Raw genomic sequence first — 17326 nt, 5'->3', positions numbered from 1 at the left:
TCATTTAGTCGGGACGCCACCCCTTCATGCTTTTTCATTTATTGCATTTTTTCAACAATCATTACAAGAATTTAAACATTAACACATTGAAATGAATTGAGACAGACACAAAAGGCATTGGCAATACTAAACTTCTCTCAAGCACCAGAAATGTTTGTGAACCCTTATCAGAAAATAACTTTTGTATATGTGAGCAAACATAAGGAAATTCTCAAATTGATTAATATAAACTATGTTCATCAGAAAGTCAGGATTTATCATGGAAGTATTTGGGGAACTCAGGGCTCCTTGGTTACCCTGCAACACCATTTAGGAGCGATGAACTGCTTCAGTCGTTGGCTGGTTGATAGTAAGTTGAATTTAACCCACTTAAGATTTTTTGCTGAAAAAAATAATTTAAATAAATGAATACAATTTGATGGACTGTTACAGCTGTATATATGCATTACAAATATAAAACTGCAAAGGATGCTATTCATTTAGCAAACACACACCTCTGGTTGGTTGAGCTTGTGTTTACAGCTTTAACGCATTATAAACAAAGCCTTTCTTAGTTGTTTTAATAAAAGTACCAGATCATTTATGAGTGGATGGTGGAGTGGGGTGGAAGTAGATCCCGTCAGCAGAATGCTTTTCTCTGCCTCGTGCCAGGAATCCTTTTTAAAACAAAACATAATGGATCTTTTGTTTACCTCCCACGTACTGCACATACTCGGGATGGCCAAGACAAGAGGCACATGCAACTAACGTAAATAGTTTCTTTGTTGCAACGCAGCCGTATCCGAGAGCCCCAACGGCCTGATATCTTGGAAGTAAAACTGTTAAGAAGAAATCTAATCATTTAAAAGACTATTTTTTGCAAATCTGACAAAAATATATGAAGGAAGGATTATTTAAAAGGAAGATTTATTGGCAATTAAGTTTTAAATAAGGAATTGTAACAAAATTTAGAAAGTATAAAGCACACCAATATAATGAGTTACATTTGTTTGTTTATTGTAAAACTATTTACAAAACTGGATGTTCAAGTTTGATAAAACTGTACAGTCATCTGTCCACAGGGGGGGGGGTCGGACAGGTCAACAGGTGGACTGAAAGGCCACTGGTGTGAAACTGAACTAGAAGGCTGCTTGCATTAATCAGTGAAGATGAAAACATTTATGTCAAAACATCTTCTCTTCATATGTCGTGCCCCATAGATGGGTCCACAACTCAAACCGACCGAATGTGGAACCCCAGCTGTGGAAATCATTGACCACATTTGTTCCCATGTTTTGCACAAAAAACTAAAAGCTGGAAAAGAGTCAGACATAGTTATCTTTGGAATCCGTAGTAGTTTTAACAGGCTGACTGGTTCATACTTCTTAGTTACTTTCAGAGTCCTTAAGCCTTCTTCATCTTGCTGTTTTGGGGGTTTCCGTTCTCCAAGTGGGCGGAGCCGTTGCTGGTGCCATTGGAAACTTCGTGGTTGATGCCGTTGCTGTTCTCGCAGAGCTTCCCGTTTTCATGGCGCTTTCCGTTCTCGTTATGCTTGCCTTTTGTGCATGCTGCTGTGCTGTTCTGATACTGTTTTGTATTGATACCTTCCTGTTTTGGCAGTCGCTTACCCTTCACGTAAGCCTGCACCCAGAAGTTTGAGAACAGAACGAAAAAGAAGGTGCCGTACACCCAGATGAGGTGGATGATGATGGGGAACTGGTAGTCGCAGCTGTCCATGAAGTAATACTGAGTGGCGTGGAGAGATACCAAGACAAACTGGGTCTGTTTCGGAGGAAACAATAAAATAAAGCTTGGAGTCAGTCATGTACATGATGAAGATAGATGTAGAATAATGTGTTGCCTTTAGCGTAAACATATTAATTTGACATTAAAAAATTGAGAAAAAGAAAACCGTTCGAGATGGAAAAAGGTCCATGGAATAAGAATTAAGAGTAAAACAAATTAAGCGCATCTCTTAGTACATACAGTAGTACAGGGTATACATACCAGCTGAATGGCAGTCATGTATTTCTTCCACCACAAAAATTTCTGGAAACGAGGTCCAGAAGCAGCGAGGCCGTAGTAGAAATACATGATGACGTGCACAGAGGAATTCACCATGGCATGGAAGGATCCCATTCCACCTAAGTGATAAAAAAAAAAAGCGTTTAGACCAACCCCTGGCACCAAAATAATGTCTGGGCAGGTGACAAAAATCCAACTTTGATAAAAATTATTAAAAATAAAATGCACAGTATCTTTTTAATCAGTTTATCACTACACACAACTGTAAGCTTTACAAACACGATACACAATGTCTCCTGCAGGGCCATCTAACCAAACACCAAACAAAGGAGATTGTGGCTGGTTTGTTCCTCGATTCCATTATTTTCAGATCAACTGAAAGTGTACTCACCAGGAGCGTAGCTGACTCCCCACCACCAGGTCCAGGGCATGAACGAGTGGTGGAAGATGTGCAGGAATGTAATCTGGCTGTGTTTCTTCCTCAACACAAAGAAGATCTAACAGAGAGAAAATGCTGATTTAATTCATCTGAAGGAATGCTGACCAACATTCTACTTTTATTCAGAACTTAGACATTTGGTGAAAGCGACTGGACTTACTGTGTCCATTAGCTCGATGATTTTAGAAAACCAGAAGAGCCATGCAACTCTCACCATCTAGTAATGAAAAAAAGCTCCAATTAACAACAACGCCACTGATTTCACTTACTGGTAGCAGTTGAGTAGCTGAGAACTTACCCGTAGGGCTTGAGGACTGTTAGAGGTGTCAACTGCGTCACATCTCCAGGTAAAGGTTGTGGCCCATCCGGACATCAGAAACTAGAAATGAAAAGATGGTTTTATTAACTTTCCGATTAAATACTTAAGTCACCTGTGGAAAAACCTGAGTCTAAACATAAATCTGTACAAAAATCAAAACAGAAATATTGCTGCTAAGATTGTGTAAAAACGCTTTAAATGTGCATGAAGTCATTTGAAATATCCAACTATTTAAGACATTTTTACCTCATATACGATGAATATCGATAGTGCAACTAGCGTGAAGTTGTAGACTATCATGGCTTCCTTAAGCTGGAAGGGCTTGCGGTTGGCCATTATCCGAGGCCCAAGGTACATTACGAAAAAAAGGTAGCTCATCAATATTGCACTCATGGAAACTGGATTCTGCATCAGCGGGTACTCCGCTACCCGTGGATCTAGAAGGAAACAGAGGGAAAAAGAGGGAAAACAATGAAGTGCAAGGTGCATGATTTTCGCAGATAAACAATAATAGTACTTACCAATTCCTGCCACGAGGTAGTCATAGATATCCTTGGCATGTGAGCCAAGCTCTTGGATCTCCCGAAGCATAATGGCTTCTTGTATTGTGACGCAATTACCTGTGGAGGAGAGGAAGAGAGAACTTAAATTGTTTATTCTTTTTAAATTTTTGTTTAATCCTATTAGGGTTAATATTTCTCATTTCCAGATACTGAAAAGAAAAACAACAAAAAAAACTAATAAACTTTGGTATTCTCCTTCAGGTGTCTCTTTAGTGAGCCATTCTGACCAGAAAATAAAATACTTCAGCGTGAAGCATTTCATGATTCAGCAAGACTGAAAACAATTATACAGAGAAACAGCTCATCCTTCAGACTAAACAATCCCGCCGCTAAACAGAAGGAGAGTGAAAGTCCCGGTAGGCTTTGCCCTTGCTTTGACTGCTCATTCGACATGGCCTGATATCAGAGAGGAGGCGCCACAGAGAACTGGGAGAATGTCCCTTATATTGACATAAAGCTGACTGTTCAAGTTTCAGCCCAGGTCATCCTTCTTGTTTTGTTGAAACTGATTTAATAGGAACTGGCTGCAAAAATCTAAATGCATCACTCCAAATGCAGCGATAAGTATTTCACCAGTGGCAAGAGCCATGTTGCTCATTCTGCACCAAGCAATGTTGCTACAGTTTTGGACTTAGGCATTTCTATTGACAAAAGCTTATCATATCAAGTGCAAACTGAAAAGCGCATTCACCAAGTAAAAGGACATGCAGGGTGCGGTCCGCCCAGAGGGAGCCATTGTTTGATGCACAATCTACAATGCTCAGAGTTTTCATGGCCAGTGGCCATCCTTGAACCAATATCATTAAAAGCTAATAATTTCAGCGTGTTGCGTGAAGGCCAGATCAGAGTCCAAGGAGATGCTGCAATTTAAATATAAGGGCAAGACCCGGATGTAGGGAGAAGAAAAAAAATAAGTTAAATGTTAACTGCAGCTCTACAGGACATAAAAAACTAAATCCAGACCAGTGGATCAATTTATCATGTTTCTGTATTTGAAGATATCAAGCAGGAAAATTGACTTGTAAAGAAATCCTGGAGATTCACTATAAGGTTATACTATATTTGCCCCAATGGCTCTTCAATCTGAAAAAAGTGTCTCACTGAACACTTGAACAAAATTAATAACAGTATTTTCTATTTGAAACTAACTTGCATTGAGAGAAAAAGCATTGACAACAGTTGCAGCTTTGTCAGTTAATTAATCTGAAAAGGTATAGTAATTCTGTTATATCCTTAAGAGGAAAAAAAAGGACAATTCTTTCCCCACAAACCTCTAGGGATAAATTGTCTCATCTTTCCCTTCTGTACACTTAATATATCAAAACTGATTCAGAAGAGTCCAGGTTTACAGACTACACAACAGATCATATCTTACTAAGTGGGTGCTTCTAATGTTCGTAAATACCCATGCCACAACTTTTCAGTCGTTCACCACATTACTTTTAAGCACTTTTTAAACACATCTTCTTCCACGCTGATTTTCCTGTTAGGTTCCAGACAAGTCAGCATTCCAGACTCACTTGTCAGTCACACTACTGATGAATATCCTTCCTTTAGTATGATAAAAACTGGCGTGACGTATTTACAAGACTGACATGTCATCAAACATGCACATTCTGGTTTTGCATAACAGGCCAGGTACATGGCATTTGAAAAATCTAAAGATATGCTTGTTTCTGATGCGCTCCGAGGCATAGGCAACTCACGTTTTAACAAAATGCCTATCATGCCTGCACCCGCAGTGCAGATTTGATCTTGTTCCAAAGAGAAACAATGAACATTTAAACTGATCCATCTCTTTAACATTCACTCCTTTAGCTTTCCCTCTTTGAATTGCAGGTAATTTACACAGCAATGAGCAGATCAGGGGTTGTGCGGGGTCTGCAAACTCTCAACCTCTTGCTTGTGTGAAGCTCAACTTGTATTTTCTGTGAATATTTGCCATTTTATCATCACTATCACAGGAGGACACTATTTACATCGACTGTCAACACAAGCCAAACAGAAGTAGCTACAGTCAGCTGCTTCTCTCCCATCTCTGTTCTGCTCACGTACTTTGATACAAGTGAACTCCTTATAAAGCTCTTATTTACGTTAGTTTATATTTGATCTTACATTGATCCTAGATTTTTATACAAGTGTGCATTCATAACCAAACTTCCAAGAAGAAAAGTTCTGTAGTTTAAATTTTTTTTTTTAAAACAACAAAAACCTTCAGATTTCTGTGAATATGAAACATGTGACTCTTTTGCTGTGGACTTTTATGATTGTGCAAGTCAGGGGGATAATCTCGTGATCGAAACACCAACAAGAGAAGAGAGCTCTTCATTATCCTGAGATTAAGATGAAGATAGAAAAAAAACAACCATCTCAGCTATGTGAAACTAGAACAACCATTTCACAACAGAAAACGCTTCTATGTAGTTATGTGTTCCCTTGCATAATGACTGCTTCTAATCTCCATTAATTAAGGCTCATGGATGACATCAGGATCCTGGGTGAGCACACAATAAAGTGGTTTGCATGCAGACTGCTACATCTGTGCTACTGTAATAACTCCACACGAGGACAAGAACTTTCTCACGACTGTGAGAGGGGGTCTAAAAAGTGCCTGCGAGTATTCCCATGACACAGTGATGCAATTTAGCTGTGGACATGTGACCACTTAAGCACCTTAGTGAATGCCCTCTGTACCTTCTCAGCAGAAACAAGTTACATCACTTTGACTTCTGTTAACCAAATCTGCATAAAGTTGAGTTAAATTACTAAAATAATAACTACAAACAAAAAACACAACACGTCCCAACACAACCACCCATTTATTTCCAAAGCGCCTGATTTACATCTATCAAGGAAAGACTCAGGCATTGCCCAAGAGTCATGTCAATGAATCATAGGGATGGAAAAAGGGAGCTCAAACTCACGGGTTAGAAGTTAATGATGAACATACTGGAGAACAGATTAAGGAAAGGGGGAAGAAAAATCCTTAATACGTTGCCAAGAAACATCTATCATTATAAATGTGTCTTTTATAGAAGGAAATCCTATATTAAAGAACCCCAAGATCCAAAAGAAGAGAAACACTACCCAAGAAAATACAAGCATGAGAGCAGATTTCAAACAAGTCAGTTCATCCTCTATTTAACACTAAGAAACTTACCTTCTTAAAAACTGAATTTTCCCCTTATATCGGTGGTTCAGTAAAGCCCTTCTGAAGACTGCAAGGGAGGGTGGGCCGCAGCAAAAAGAAAGAAGGAAGAGAGAGACAGAGAGACGGGGAAGGGGAATAAGAAAGTAAACTGTCAAAGTGTGACTGGTACAGCAGTCTTCCAAATCCCCACCCTCCCTGACTCACACAGTGGATGAATAACTCGCTCTCACAAGGAGAGGGAGGAAAGAGGCCGAGCCAGAAAGGGAGAGCAAAAAAGAGGAAGAGAGAGAGAAGAGTGAGTGCTGTGTGAGTGAGTGCTGTGTGTTGCACTGTCCACGTGGGACAGCGCAACTGGGTTTAGAGGTACAGAGTTTGCACCCAATTTTAAACCCAAACCACAAAACCCATGAAAGCAAAAAGAAGCCAGATGCAACGACCACCGCCCTTCCCTTCAACACATTTCACCCTCCTCTTTGTTCTCCTGGTCACACCCTGCACCCGCTCCAGTCGCCCTGTACGTTTTCTCTCGGGGGTGGGCTGATGATATTATTCACAGGGAGAGGGCGAGAAATCAGTGCGGTCCGTTATCATGAAGGGGGTCATTGTTACGCCTTCGCCGGCTCTTTGCACGGCTTACACCCATGAAGCAACTGGAAATTGGTTTCCATTTCTTTCTCTGCGGTTCAGGAGAGACAATGTCGTGACTCAAATGGCCCACATCAAGTGTAATAGTTTAAGTATTTCCCAAACGTATTCTTAAGCAAAAATCTTAAATGATACCATTTGCTCAGGGATGGATCGTTAAGCCCATGACAGGGAAAGACGAAAAAAAATGAGTGAGCAAGTTATGCATCAGTTATACTCATTTTCTAATGCCAATAATAGTTTAAATTCTTCAGCGAGGGTTAAGTAAAAGAAGTTTCATTGTGTCCAATAGAAAATCCCAGCCACGCCGAGCTGTCCCAAACAGGAACATAAAAGTAACAGTCTCTTAACCTCCTACACTGGGAGAAAGCACGTTGTTTCTGTCACAATGTCAACAAATTTGTAAATTCTACTGGCTTAAGAAGAAAAAAAATGCATCTAAAAAGTCTTAGTGATAAAGGTTGTTATTTGTCAATATGAACAACATTTGAGAATTTGACTATGTTGTTTTCTCATCCAATAAATCAATGTAAAGAGTCTGTAAAATGAAATAAGTCAAATGAAATCCAAAGCACGTCTACCACATTTCTAAAGTCCGTGTTACAGTAGATAAGAGTTGAACTTGGCTGTTTAAAATCAAAGATCTGAAAACTTTGCACACACATGCGTACACACTTGCTTGTCAATAAACACAATCTTGTGCTTTGAGTCTGACCAGGCAGGTTTTTCCTGTAACTAAGAATTTTTGTTGTTGTTTTCTTTTTTTTTTGCATGATCTGAGGCTCGTGCAAGATAGTCATCTTGTTCTATGAACATGCCTCATTTCCACTGTACTACACAAGACACATGGAGTGAAAAACGGAAGGATGTTCAAATGCTATCTATGGAAGTTCACAAAAATAGTTACCCCCCGACTCGAGACACACTTGATAGAAATGTGATGAAAACTATACTCAAAGGTTGCATCCTGACTCACGGCCTGTTAGAAACCACTATAGTAACAACAAGTAACATTTTTAAACAAGTGATTTCATGCCCTCTTTAATACAAGCTCAGTGTAACCTTGCAAAGTTATAAATGTGGAGGGAAAAAAAAGTTGCTGATATTTTACAAAATTGTAAATGCAAAACTGTATATGCAACAAATATATTGAAGCACTAGCTCTTTCCAAATGTTCAGAGGGACTTTAAGAGTCTTGACTGTCATTGTGTTACTGTACCAATATCAGGATACGCTGTACAGCTTCTCTCCGTCACTGGAAAACCTTAAGCTCCATGTTGTGTATTATGTAAAAGGACAGTGTTTTTAACAATCTATACCACATTTTAACCTCTTTTCCACTTTACAAACACCATGGCCTCTAAAATTCTCTTCTCCAGTGTGTATAACAGACCATGACTGCACATGTTAAAAGCCCTGTGTAACTGTGCCTAAAGTGAATACCCAGACTCACACGACGGACAGCCCATGCAAACCTGAGATGGGGAGTCGTGGGATGGGAGCATCGCACCCACCCTCCATCTCCATGTACATCAGCTGCACTCACATACCAAGGTGCTGACAGTGGGATCATTTGATGGACAGCCAGACGTAAATAAGACATGTGGATTCTCTTGCCAGGCAAAAGCCCACCATGGAAAACAAGACAACCAACCAGTGGCCCCATGCTGCAGATGTAGGGGCGGGTATGGGGAAGGACCTCGCGATACGATACGCATCACGATACTTGAGCCACGATAAGATACAAATTGCGATATCCCGATTATGCGATATATCCCGATATATCGCGATGTTCTACATAGTTCACCGAAAAATTTAAAAATGCATTACACATCCTAAAATCCAAGTTGTATATATGTACATCAGATGATAGTGATAATGCATTGGACAGACTGAGTCAAAACAATGTAATTCAAACTTTCCATTTTAATTATGCAACATATTTGCATGAAAAAACACACTGAAACACAATGAAAAGTGCAGTGTGTGCATTATTCTTAGATAAAAAATACTCAAAATAAAATGCAGTGTCTCACCCACACTAAAAATTGAAATCACAAAAATACAGTACAGCTACTTGCCCCTGACTTAAAATGACAAAAATAAAATGCAGTGTCTCACCCACACTGAAATCACAAAATAAAGTGCAGCTAGGGGTGGGCAAAAATATTGATACAGCAATACATACATTGAATATCGATATCGTATCGGGAGACTTTGTATCGCGATATATTACCGTATCAATATTTTTGGCCACCCCTATGCAGATGGCACCTGTGCTACTCAGTGGGAGCCTTCCTAAAGCCCTCGGGGGACTGACAGAGGTTGGGCAGCTGAATTAATCTTCCCAATTCAGTAAAAAGCTCCACACTGAAATCATGCAATTGCAGCATGAGGATATAAGCCAATATGCACATGATATGCTCACTTGACCGGGGGGGGGGGGTCATTCAAAATGAAAGTCATCTGATTCCAAGCACCAGTTGAATATTCAGCGCATTCCTAATTATTCTGCAATTGAAAAGGTTGGGTCTCCAAGACCTTCCATGAGAAACTGATGTAAAAGCTTTAGTTGAGCATCCTGTCCAGTCTGCAATCTACTGACAGCTTAGAAGAATCATCAAATTGCTTCAGTGTCAGCAGCATTATTCTACAACTTGACAGTACTGTATATCAACAAGACATAGAACAATTGATTGGCAAGTCTTCTAATCAGTCTTTTTTTATTTTTCTAAATAATCCACACCAACTAAATATGAAGGCATTTTAGACAATACATATCTGATTAACACGCAGAGAAAACTGAAGGGGAAAAAAATAAAAGACATAACATAAAGTGTCCATCAGTTGCCCAAATTTCCGCCATTGGTCATAAAAAAAACTCATAACCAGCCAACATTTAATATCAGGTCGTTATATCAACTTAACAGGAAGTCTCGCATTTCAAAAACAATGATATTTTCCAGTCCTGTCATTGGCAATAAAAAACCTCATAACCAGCCAACATCTAATATCAGGTCGTTATATCAACTTAACAGGATGTCTCGCATTTCAAAAACAATGGTATTTTCCAGTCCTGCCTGCAAGGTGACAAGCTCCATACCAAAGAGGAACTGATAAAATGCTCCTCCTTCAGGAAAGCTCCTCTTTATTTCACATCACATATTTGTGAAGTCTGCAGGGCCATCTGGGTATGAGGGCATCTGACAGGTCAAAACATGAGCGCGCATACTCACACAGACACACATCTGCACTCATTTTTTCCTCTTTATTTTTGTTTGGCACTCACTTTAAATACATTTAAATATAAAAGTAATTAAGTATTTTTTAAAGATAAAATCATTGCTACTACTACTACTAATAATAAAAATAATAAGAAGAACATAATAATAATAATAATTGTAATGATAATAATAATAATAATAAAATAATAATAATAATAATAATAATAATAGCAACAACAAAAACTCAACTTCTGTAGTTCAAATGCTGTGTGAAACTTTTCCTGCATTTAATATTTTCATTTTTAAGAGAGCATTTAAATAGACAAAACGTAGCCAGGAGGGTATAGAGATTGTTCACCCACAGCGTAGGAATGCTGCTGAACTTGCCTCAGACATCCTACTATCTGTTCATTGTGCTGTGCGTGTTGTGGTGGGTGGGCGTATCACCCCTACCTGCAACCATTCAGACAACTCATACCAAACACTAGTCTCATTCTCTTAATGCCCCTCCTTCCCTCTCCATCTCCCCTGCAGGTATTACCCACCAACGACTCAGGTTTCTGTAACTTTCCACAGATAACTGCAATTATTCATCTCCGAAATGCACACAAAGCAAATCAGATTGTAAATATGGATTAAAAGGTGCAGAAGGTTTGTTTGTTTTTTGTTGTTTTAAGAGACAGAGCGAGAGCTTGCAAGACTCAAGAACGTGTTAGTTGTGAAAAGAAGTGTAAAGTTTCCCTTTAATACAGTTTCAAATTGCTACATTTGATCATTTGACCTCTGACCTAATTTCCCAAAATCAGATGATCCAGCTGTCTAAACCAGCGACCAGGTGGGAAACTGACCCCAAGTGATGTGGTCTCTCCATAGCGTTAAAGAAAAGCTGAAAATTTAAATCAAGTAATAAAAACTGGCTACACTTCCTCATCACTGTAATGTAAACCATATTAAAAAAAAACAAACAATCTAGATGTGTAGTCAGACTTCTTCTCATAACATTTATCAAAGCTTAAGATAACCCTTTTATGAAAAGCAATTATTGATGCTCAAACACACATCATTTAAATTGTGCAGCTCTTTAAGTATGCAAACTATTGTCATTGCTTGTGCGATTCCCGCTGCTCAAGGAGGACATAGTGTGTTTAATATCTTAAAATGTCACATTTCTGCTGTGTGTTAACACCAGTGACTTTGACAGTAACATTTCTGTTCCTCTTTAAGCACTTCGTTTAATTCTTGTATTCATTTCCTATATTTTCTTTTGTATTTTCCCTTATTTCTCTTAACTCACATTTGTATGATGCAACTTGTGCAATCTTTTCACTCGTTCCATCAACCCGGTTTAATTTTTTCACTAAATCAAAGAGACGACTTCTGATCAGAAGAGAGTTCATGTAATAATAGTCATCATCATCATCATGTGACACAAATGTTCAATTTCAATTAAATTCAAACATATTTATTTCGAACATGATAGTGTAAGTAACTGACATGCTTGAACGTTTAAACAATGAATCCAAGAGAGACACTTTTTTTTTGTAGCAGCAGCAGTCTTGACATGTTCGAAAAGGAGTGGGAAGAAATAAAAAAAAACCTATGAAACTCCTACCCCTTGGACTCAATACTATTCTTTCAGGTGGTCCTTGGTTATTAGACATCAAAAATCTTGACATATTTAGAAGTTACACAAATTAATAGTAGGAATTTTATACAGTATAAATATATATTGTGGTATACCCGACTATTAATGGCCGTGAATTGTAAATCACTATAGTTATGATCGGCCTGATCCCTTGGTGTCATTACTTGTGAAATGTCTAGACTCACAAAGCAGCATGGCTTAGGAAATTACTTAAATTGTGCAAATAATGTTCTAAGAAAAAAGCTCCTGATGCAATTACTATTTCTTACCCATGTTTAACGGTGACTGACATGAAGGTTAGTAAACCAGGTCCCTGAGCCTTTGAACTGTGTGGTATACAGGAAGTTACGGTTCAAAGTGACACACATTCAGATCTCCTTCCTCACTGTAGTTTTGCAACAATACAACGCCTAGTGCCTTGGGCAACATTCTTTAGAGTACATTTAAGACGGATAATATGAACCAACTCAGACCACAAAATTGTATTCAAAAACTTCACCACCTTCTATATAACATTGCTGTATTGAAGCCCAGCTAGAGTCAGCCCCTGTACAATCTTATTTTTATATTATTTGTTTATTTGTTATATTTGGTTTATGTTTTCTGCATGAAAAAGTTATGTTAATGCACTACATACGTTTTTATGTTGCATTTTATGTTATGCTGCGGTACTGTGTTATGTTATTGTAGAGAACGTGACAGCATGTACTTTATTATTGTGTGTGTGTGCGTGCACGCGGGAAGAGCGTTAACGGTCCGTTTGGTTCCAACGGGAGCCCGCGGGAGCGCGCATCGGTGGTTGAGAGCAAGAACAGCTGAGAGTGAGAACAGCTGAGAGGAGTCGACGTCGTGTCGAGCAGATAACTGTTGGTCATTAAGTTGTGACTTTCTATTGAGATAAGTAACGTTGCTTATCTCTAAAGAGGAGGATACCTCCTGAAGATTGTACTGTCTCATGTACAGTAGTTTGGTCGGAGTTTGCTGACTAGTAAGTTGGACTAGTCAGCCAGTTAGCCGCGTTAGCTCATGCTAACGCATCCTTCCTGCTCACGGCTGAAACCCCGACGTCGGACAATCTGGGAAAGTTCCCCTGTCCTGAGGACCGGACCACCTGCCTGCCGACTGCCTTCATCAGCCCGCCACGCCCCCTTCTCATCCCGCACGGAACGCGGACATCTCCACCCTCCCCTTCGACTGAACAGCAGCGGGGCTCGGACGCCCCTCCCCCTGCTCACCCCTCTCGTCTGTGTTCAGGACTCTGCATCCCTGTCACCTCCATCTCACAGAGCTCCACCCCCGGGCAACATGTCGACATTAGAATAGGATTAAATAGGGTTAATTAGGCATTGTATATTTCCATAAGGTTTAGATTAGATAAATCAATTTGTGTGTTGTTTCTGTTGCGCTAATAATAAGAAATTATCTATTTGGAATTTGTATATATTTTGTGTGATATTAAATTAGTGATTATTGTTTAACCCTTGCCCTCCCCATTCACTTTAGTTCCTTTAACTGGGTATCCACTAAGATTCCTTAAGTCCATAGAGGACGCCAGGCAGCAGCAACTATTTAGTTTAAGGTTTAAGTCCTTGTTTAAGTTTAAGTTTAAGTTCAAGTAACTGAGCTATTGTTGTTTTGTGGCCTCGTCGCTACAATTGCAATTTGCATTTTTTTGGTTCATTCACAGTCCCTGAAATCTTTGGAGACAAAGGAAAAAAAAGAGCGGGGTGTGGGTGGATTTGAACAGGTGAAATTAGCAGTTTGCACCATTAGATCTCACTACATCCTACACATTAGACCTTATGTAAAGGAGCATAGATACTTTGTTGGTATATGAAAATGGCCATCCTTTATGCAGGCCAGACTGCCCAGTGACAGACCAATCAGGTACTCTGATTAGAATATGGATAATTATGTATAAATAAATAGGATCAAACTCTATATATTAATAAGAAGCTTGGTTTGGTCAAGAAATCTATAATGAAAGAATCTCAAATGAAATTATAGGCACCATTTCACAAAAACAATTCTGTCTGGTGATCTGTCTTTTAAGTGTTATTGCTGCTTCAGAGCCGTTCCCTGGATGAGTACATTACAAACTGATGATAGTTTTACCTGTGCGAGGAATAATCAAAATTGGGGCGGGGCACCAAATGTCAGCAATCATTTATTTTGGCAATGAAGTACATTTCAGACAAAGAGGTGGAATCTTGTGTTACCACTATTTGTTTACACAATGACCTCTAACTACTATAATCACCACCATGCAACATAGAAATGTTCGTTCCTTCAGGCTGTTAACAGTAAGCATGATTACAATATCCATAAATCCTTTCATGAATGTTCCAAGTTTATCATTTTAAGACAAAAGTCGGACACAAGGTAAATGACGATTGTACGCACATCTATATCTAATTCAAGGACTCTAGGGAAGATTAAAGATGCCTCTATCAGAGCAAGATAGAAAAATGTCAAATGTTCTAGAACTATTTTTTTTAAATTCCCCAAACAGATCGTCTTTTAAAATATGATACAAACTTGGTTTCCTCTCTACCAGGCAGTGCGCTATAAGACTAACGGTTTGCGGTCACTTGTGGTTAGTATGACTCAAACAAAAACATACTGAGATCAGACTGAAGGACACTTTGACAAACAACAAGTTTAAAAGAGCAAATGTCAGTGTATCAGCTGAGGCTTATACTTTAACATCGGCATTACTATAACATTACTATCCTAAATATACAAGCCCATCAGGTCAGATTAACATTGGAGGCTGATGGAGTGATAACAAAATGTGACATAGAAGCAATGACAGACACAGTGCTGCCCCACTATTTACATTATTAACAGAGATACACCAGGGCGGGTTGACCTTGAGACTCTGCCTTTATCTCTCCATTGTTCTTTGCAGCCAATGTTTGCTTAGTCAACAGTCAGTCAGTTATGCATAATCTAACTTGTTGGACAATTGTGTGGAAACAAAAACATCAATGAGGATTCGTTTGTGAGAAATTACCCGCTTGATTTTCATGTAAAAAACCAATGGTTTTCTCTGTGTGCAACATTCACAGTACATTATAAAGACATCTCTTCTTTTTCCCATAAGGACAAAGTTATTTAAACAAACACACTAGCTTCTTCTATCAAAGTTTTGAAAGACCATCCATATTTGCTATCTCAATCTATTCAGATTCAAAAACAGAAATTACAGCGATCATATTGGAGGGAACTAATTAATCAGAAAGCTGATTTATAGGCAATTTTACTAAAAAAAAAAAAACTAAAAAAAAATCCCACAGAAAACCCTATATTGGTCAGCCTTGATAATGTGTACACAAAATAAAAAACACAATGTTTGAAAGGAAATCCCACTTTCCATTCTACAGTTTTCGACTCTACTCAATGGGCAAAGGTCAGTCATAGGTGTGACCTCCCTCAGAACTAACCACAGACTGCACTCTATTTAAGGAGACCGACTCCTACAGATGTTTGCAATGATATTTATTGCAAACTGACCGAGGATTCTTTTCCTTTCAGTTTTAAGAGAGCCGGGATCCTGTGTGTACTTTAGAGGGACTGGAAAATAAATATGGGTGTCATTAAAACTGTAACAGCTTCTACTCATACAGTATTCTGTGCATACCTGTCAAGTCTCACGTTTTGGCCGGGAAACTACCGTATTTTCCCCTTTTTTCCCGCAGTCCTTAGTATTTTCCTGTAAATTTCCCGTTTTATAATATAATAATTTTTAAAAAGCATTCCTGTGTCTCTCCAAACTGAATTGTCACTAACCTCGCGAGAACTGCCACCTGCTGTAGCCTGGGGGGCAGTTCTCGCAAGGTTAGTGGCAACACAGGAACAAACTCGGAACAACAAATCTGATGGATGGATGAAACGAGAGAGGAGGCAATTCTGCCAAAAAAGCGAAGACTTTGTGTAAATATCTGTAAAAATGGGATACCGAATTTGCTTTCCTAAAGATGAGCAGGATGGAGCTCAGAAACATGCGTCTGTGTCATCAGTCAGTGAATACTAGAGAGCCACATGAGTGAAAATGACAAATTAAAAGAACATGTAAATCAATGTGTATATACACTAACAATATTTAAAATAAATAAGTGTGCTTTAATTCCCTTTAGTGTTTTCATTTAGGCTCTATTATAGGAATTACATACATAGGAATGTCCACAGCATTTCAGTGTCAACAAAGGTCGGCCTGTCAGATTCTGAGCACCTAGTTGTAGATTGTAAGTGGTTGACAGGTACTTATTTTAGATTTCTCTTAAATCTGTCTTAAAATGTAATACTGGACCTCGGTTGGGCTGGTGGGACAGCGGGTGGCGGAAAATATCCCTTATTTTTAAATCCAAAACTTGACATGTATGATTCCTTGTATTAAAGCGCTTCTCTGCAAGGTCCTTGGATGTATCAGATTTCAATATTTAGAATTAACCTAGTAGTTTTAGGAATATCCCCAAAACAGCAAATCTTTTAACATGTGTTAAGAGCTTGGCTTTGACTCGGTAGGTAATGAAGACATGCATCCTCACATGACAGGACTGAGGGGAAGTTTTGATCATCCATTGCTCACCCACACATCTGTGACATCACGCTTGAAGGCTGATTTATGGTTCCGCGTTACACTAACGCAGAGAGACCTACGCCGTAGGGTACGCGTACCTTACGGCGTTATTCTGCGTCGATTTAACGCGGAACCATAATTCAGGCTTAACTCACCCCGATAACGAGTGTAATTAATATGCAAATCAAACAAGACAAGCGCGTAATTGTGACGTCTGTTACAACACCGGACATGAAGTCCGGGGTGACGCCTAACTTAAAGAGGAAAGAACGGAAAAAAACACAGAAAAGCATGTTTTAATTTCTTCCTAGGAGCCTTTTCAAATACCAAAGTTTAATTTTCTAAACTGTATCTATCCGCCTTGATCAACTCATTGAGGCGTTGCGTTCAAACCTTTCTCCCGTAAACCTTCTCGCCAGAAAACAAACCTAAAAGTAAAACACCACAACGCAGATATTTACACCTTTTAACCCTCAAATTGTGTGATTTTCGGAGCGAGGATGTACTCACTTTGAGAGAAAAACGTCCGCGGTTTCCCGAAAGACGATGAGGCGATAAGGCGACAAGGCGCGCCTCTGCTGCGTAAAGTTAGCGGCGCTTCCTCTTCCTCTCCGTTTAAATCTGCCCCTGAAGAGAAAGCCGCCCCTCTCTGATGGAGGTACGAAGAAAAAAAAAAGGTGGAGTTTTTTTCCCCCCAACTGCGGTCCGTGAGTGCCGTTAACACGGACACTCCTCCGACTTTATCGAGAATAAA

The 17326-nt window shown here is 39.2% G+C and overlaps 1 protein-coding gene across 3 annotated transcripts; it reads right to left on the bottom strand.

The window, feature by feature from the left end:
- elovl1b (ELOVL fatty acid elongase 1b) lies at positions 1-17241 on the bottom strand. 3 transcript variants are annotated; one of them, XM_061738131.1, is made up of 9 exons: positions 17083-17214; positions 6486-6543; positions 3284-3382; positions 3009-3199; positions 2742-2822; positions 2604-2660; positions 2396-2501; positions 1987-2123; positions 1-1761 (listed from the first exon to the last, which is right to left on the bottom strand). In XM_061738131.1, the coding sequence occupies exons 3-9, from the start codon at positions 3351-3353 to the stop codon at positions 1384-1386; spliced, it is 1020 nt and encodes a 339-aa protein (XP_061594115.1). In that variant the 5' UTR covers positions 3354-3382; positions 6486-6543; positions 17083-17214; the 3' UTR covers positions 1-1383. The 3 variants fall into 3 exon arrangements, with proteins under 3 accessions (XP_061594115.1, XP_061594114.1, XP_061594113.1); XM_061738130.1 differs by lacking the exon at positions 6486-6543 and having other exon boundaries at positions 17083-17241; XM_061738129.1 differs by lacking the exon at positions 17083-17214 and having other exon boundaries at positions 6486-6692.
- Positions 17242-17326: the final 85 nt, after the last annotated feature.

This window comes from Cololabis saira, chromosome 13 (genome assembly GCF_033807715.1).
Source record: "Cololabis saira isolate AMF1-May2022 chromosome 13, fColSai1.1, whole genome shotgun sequence".
NCBI lineage: Eukaryota > Metazoa > Chordata > Actinopteri > Beloniformes > Belonidae > Cololabis > Cololabis saira.
Note: the sequence above shows the minus strand (reverse complement) of the source record. Positions and strands in the feature narration are given on the sequence as shown.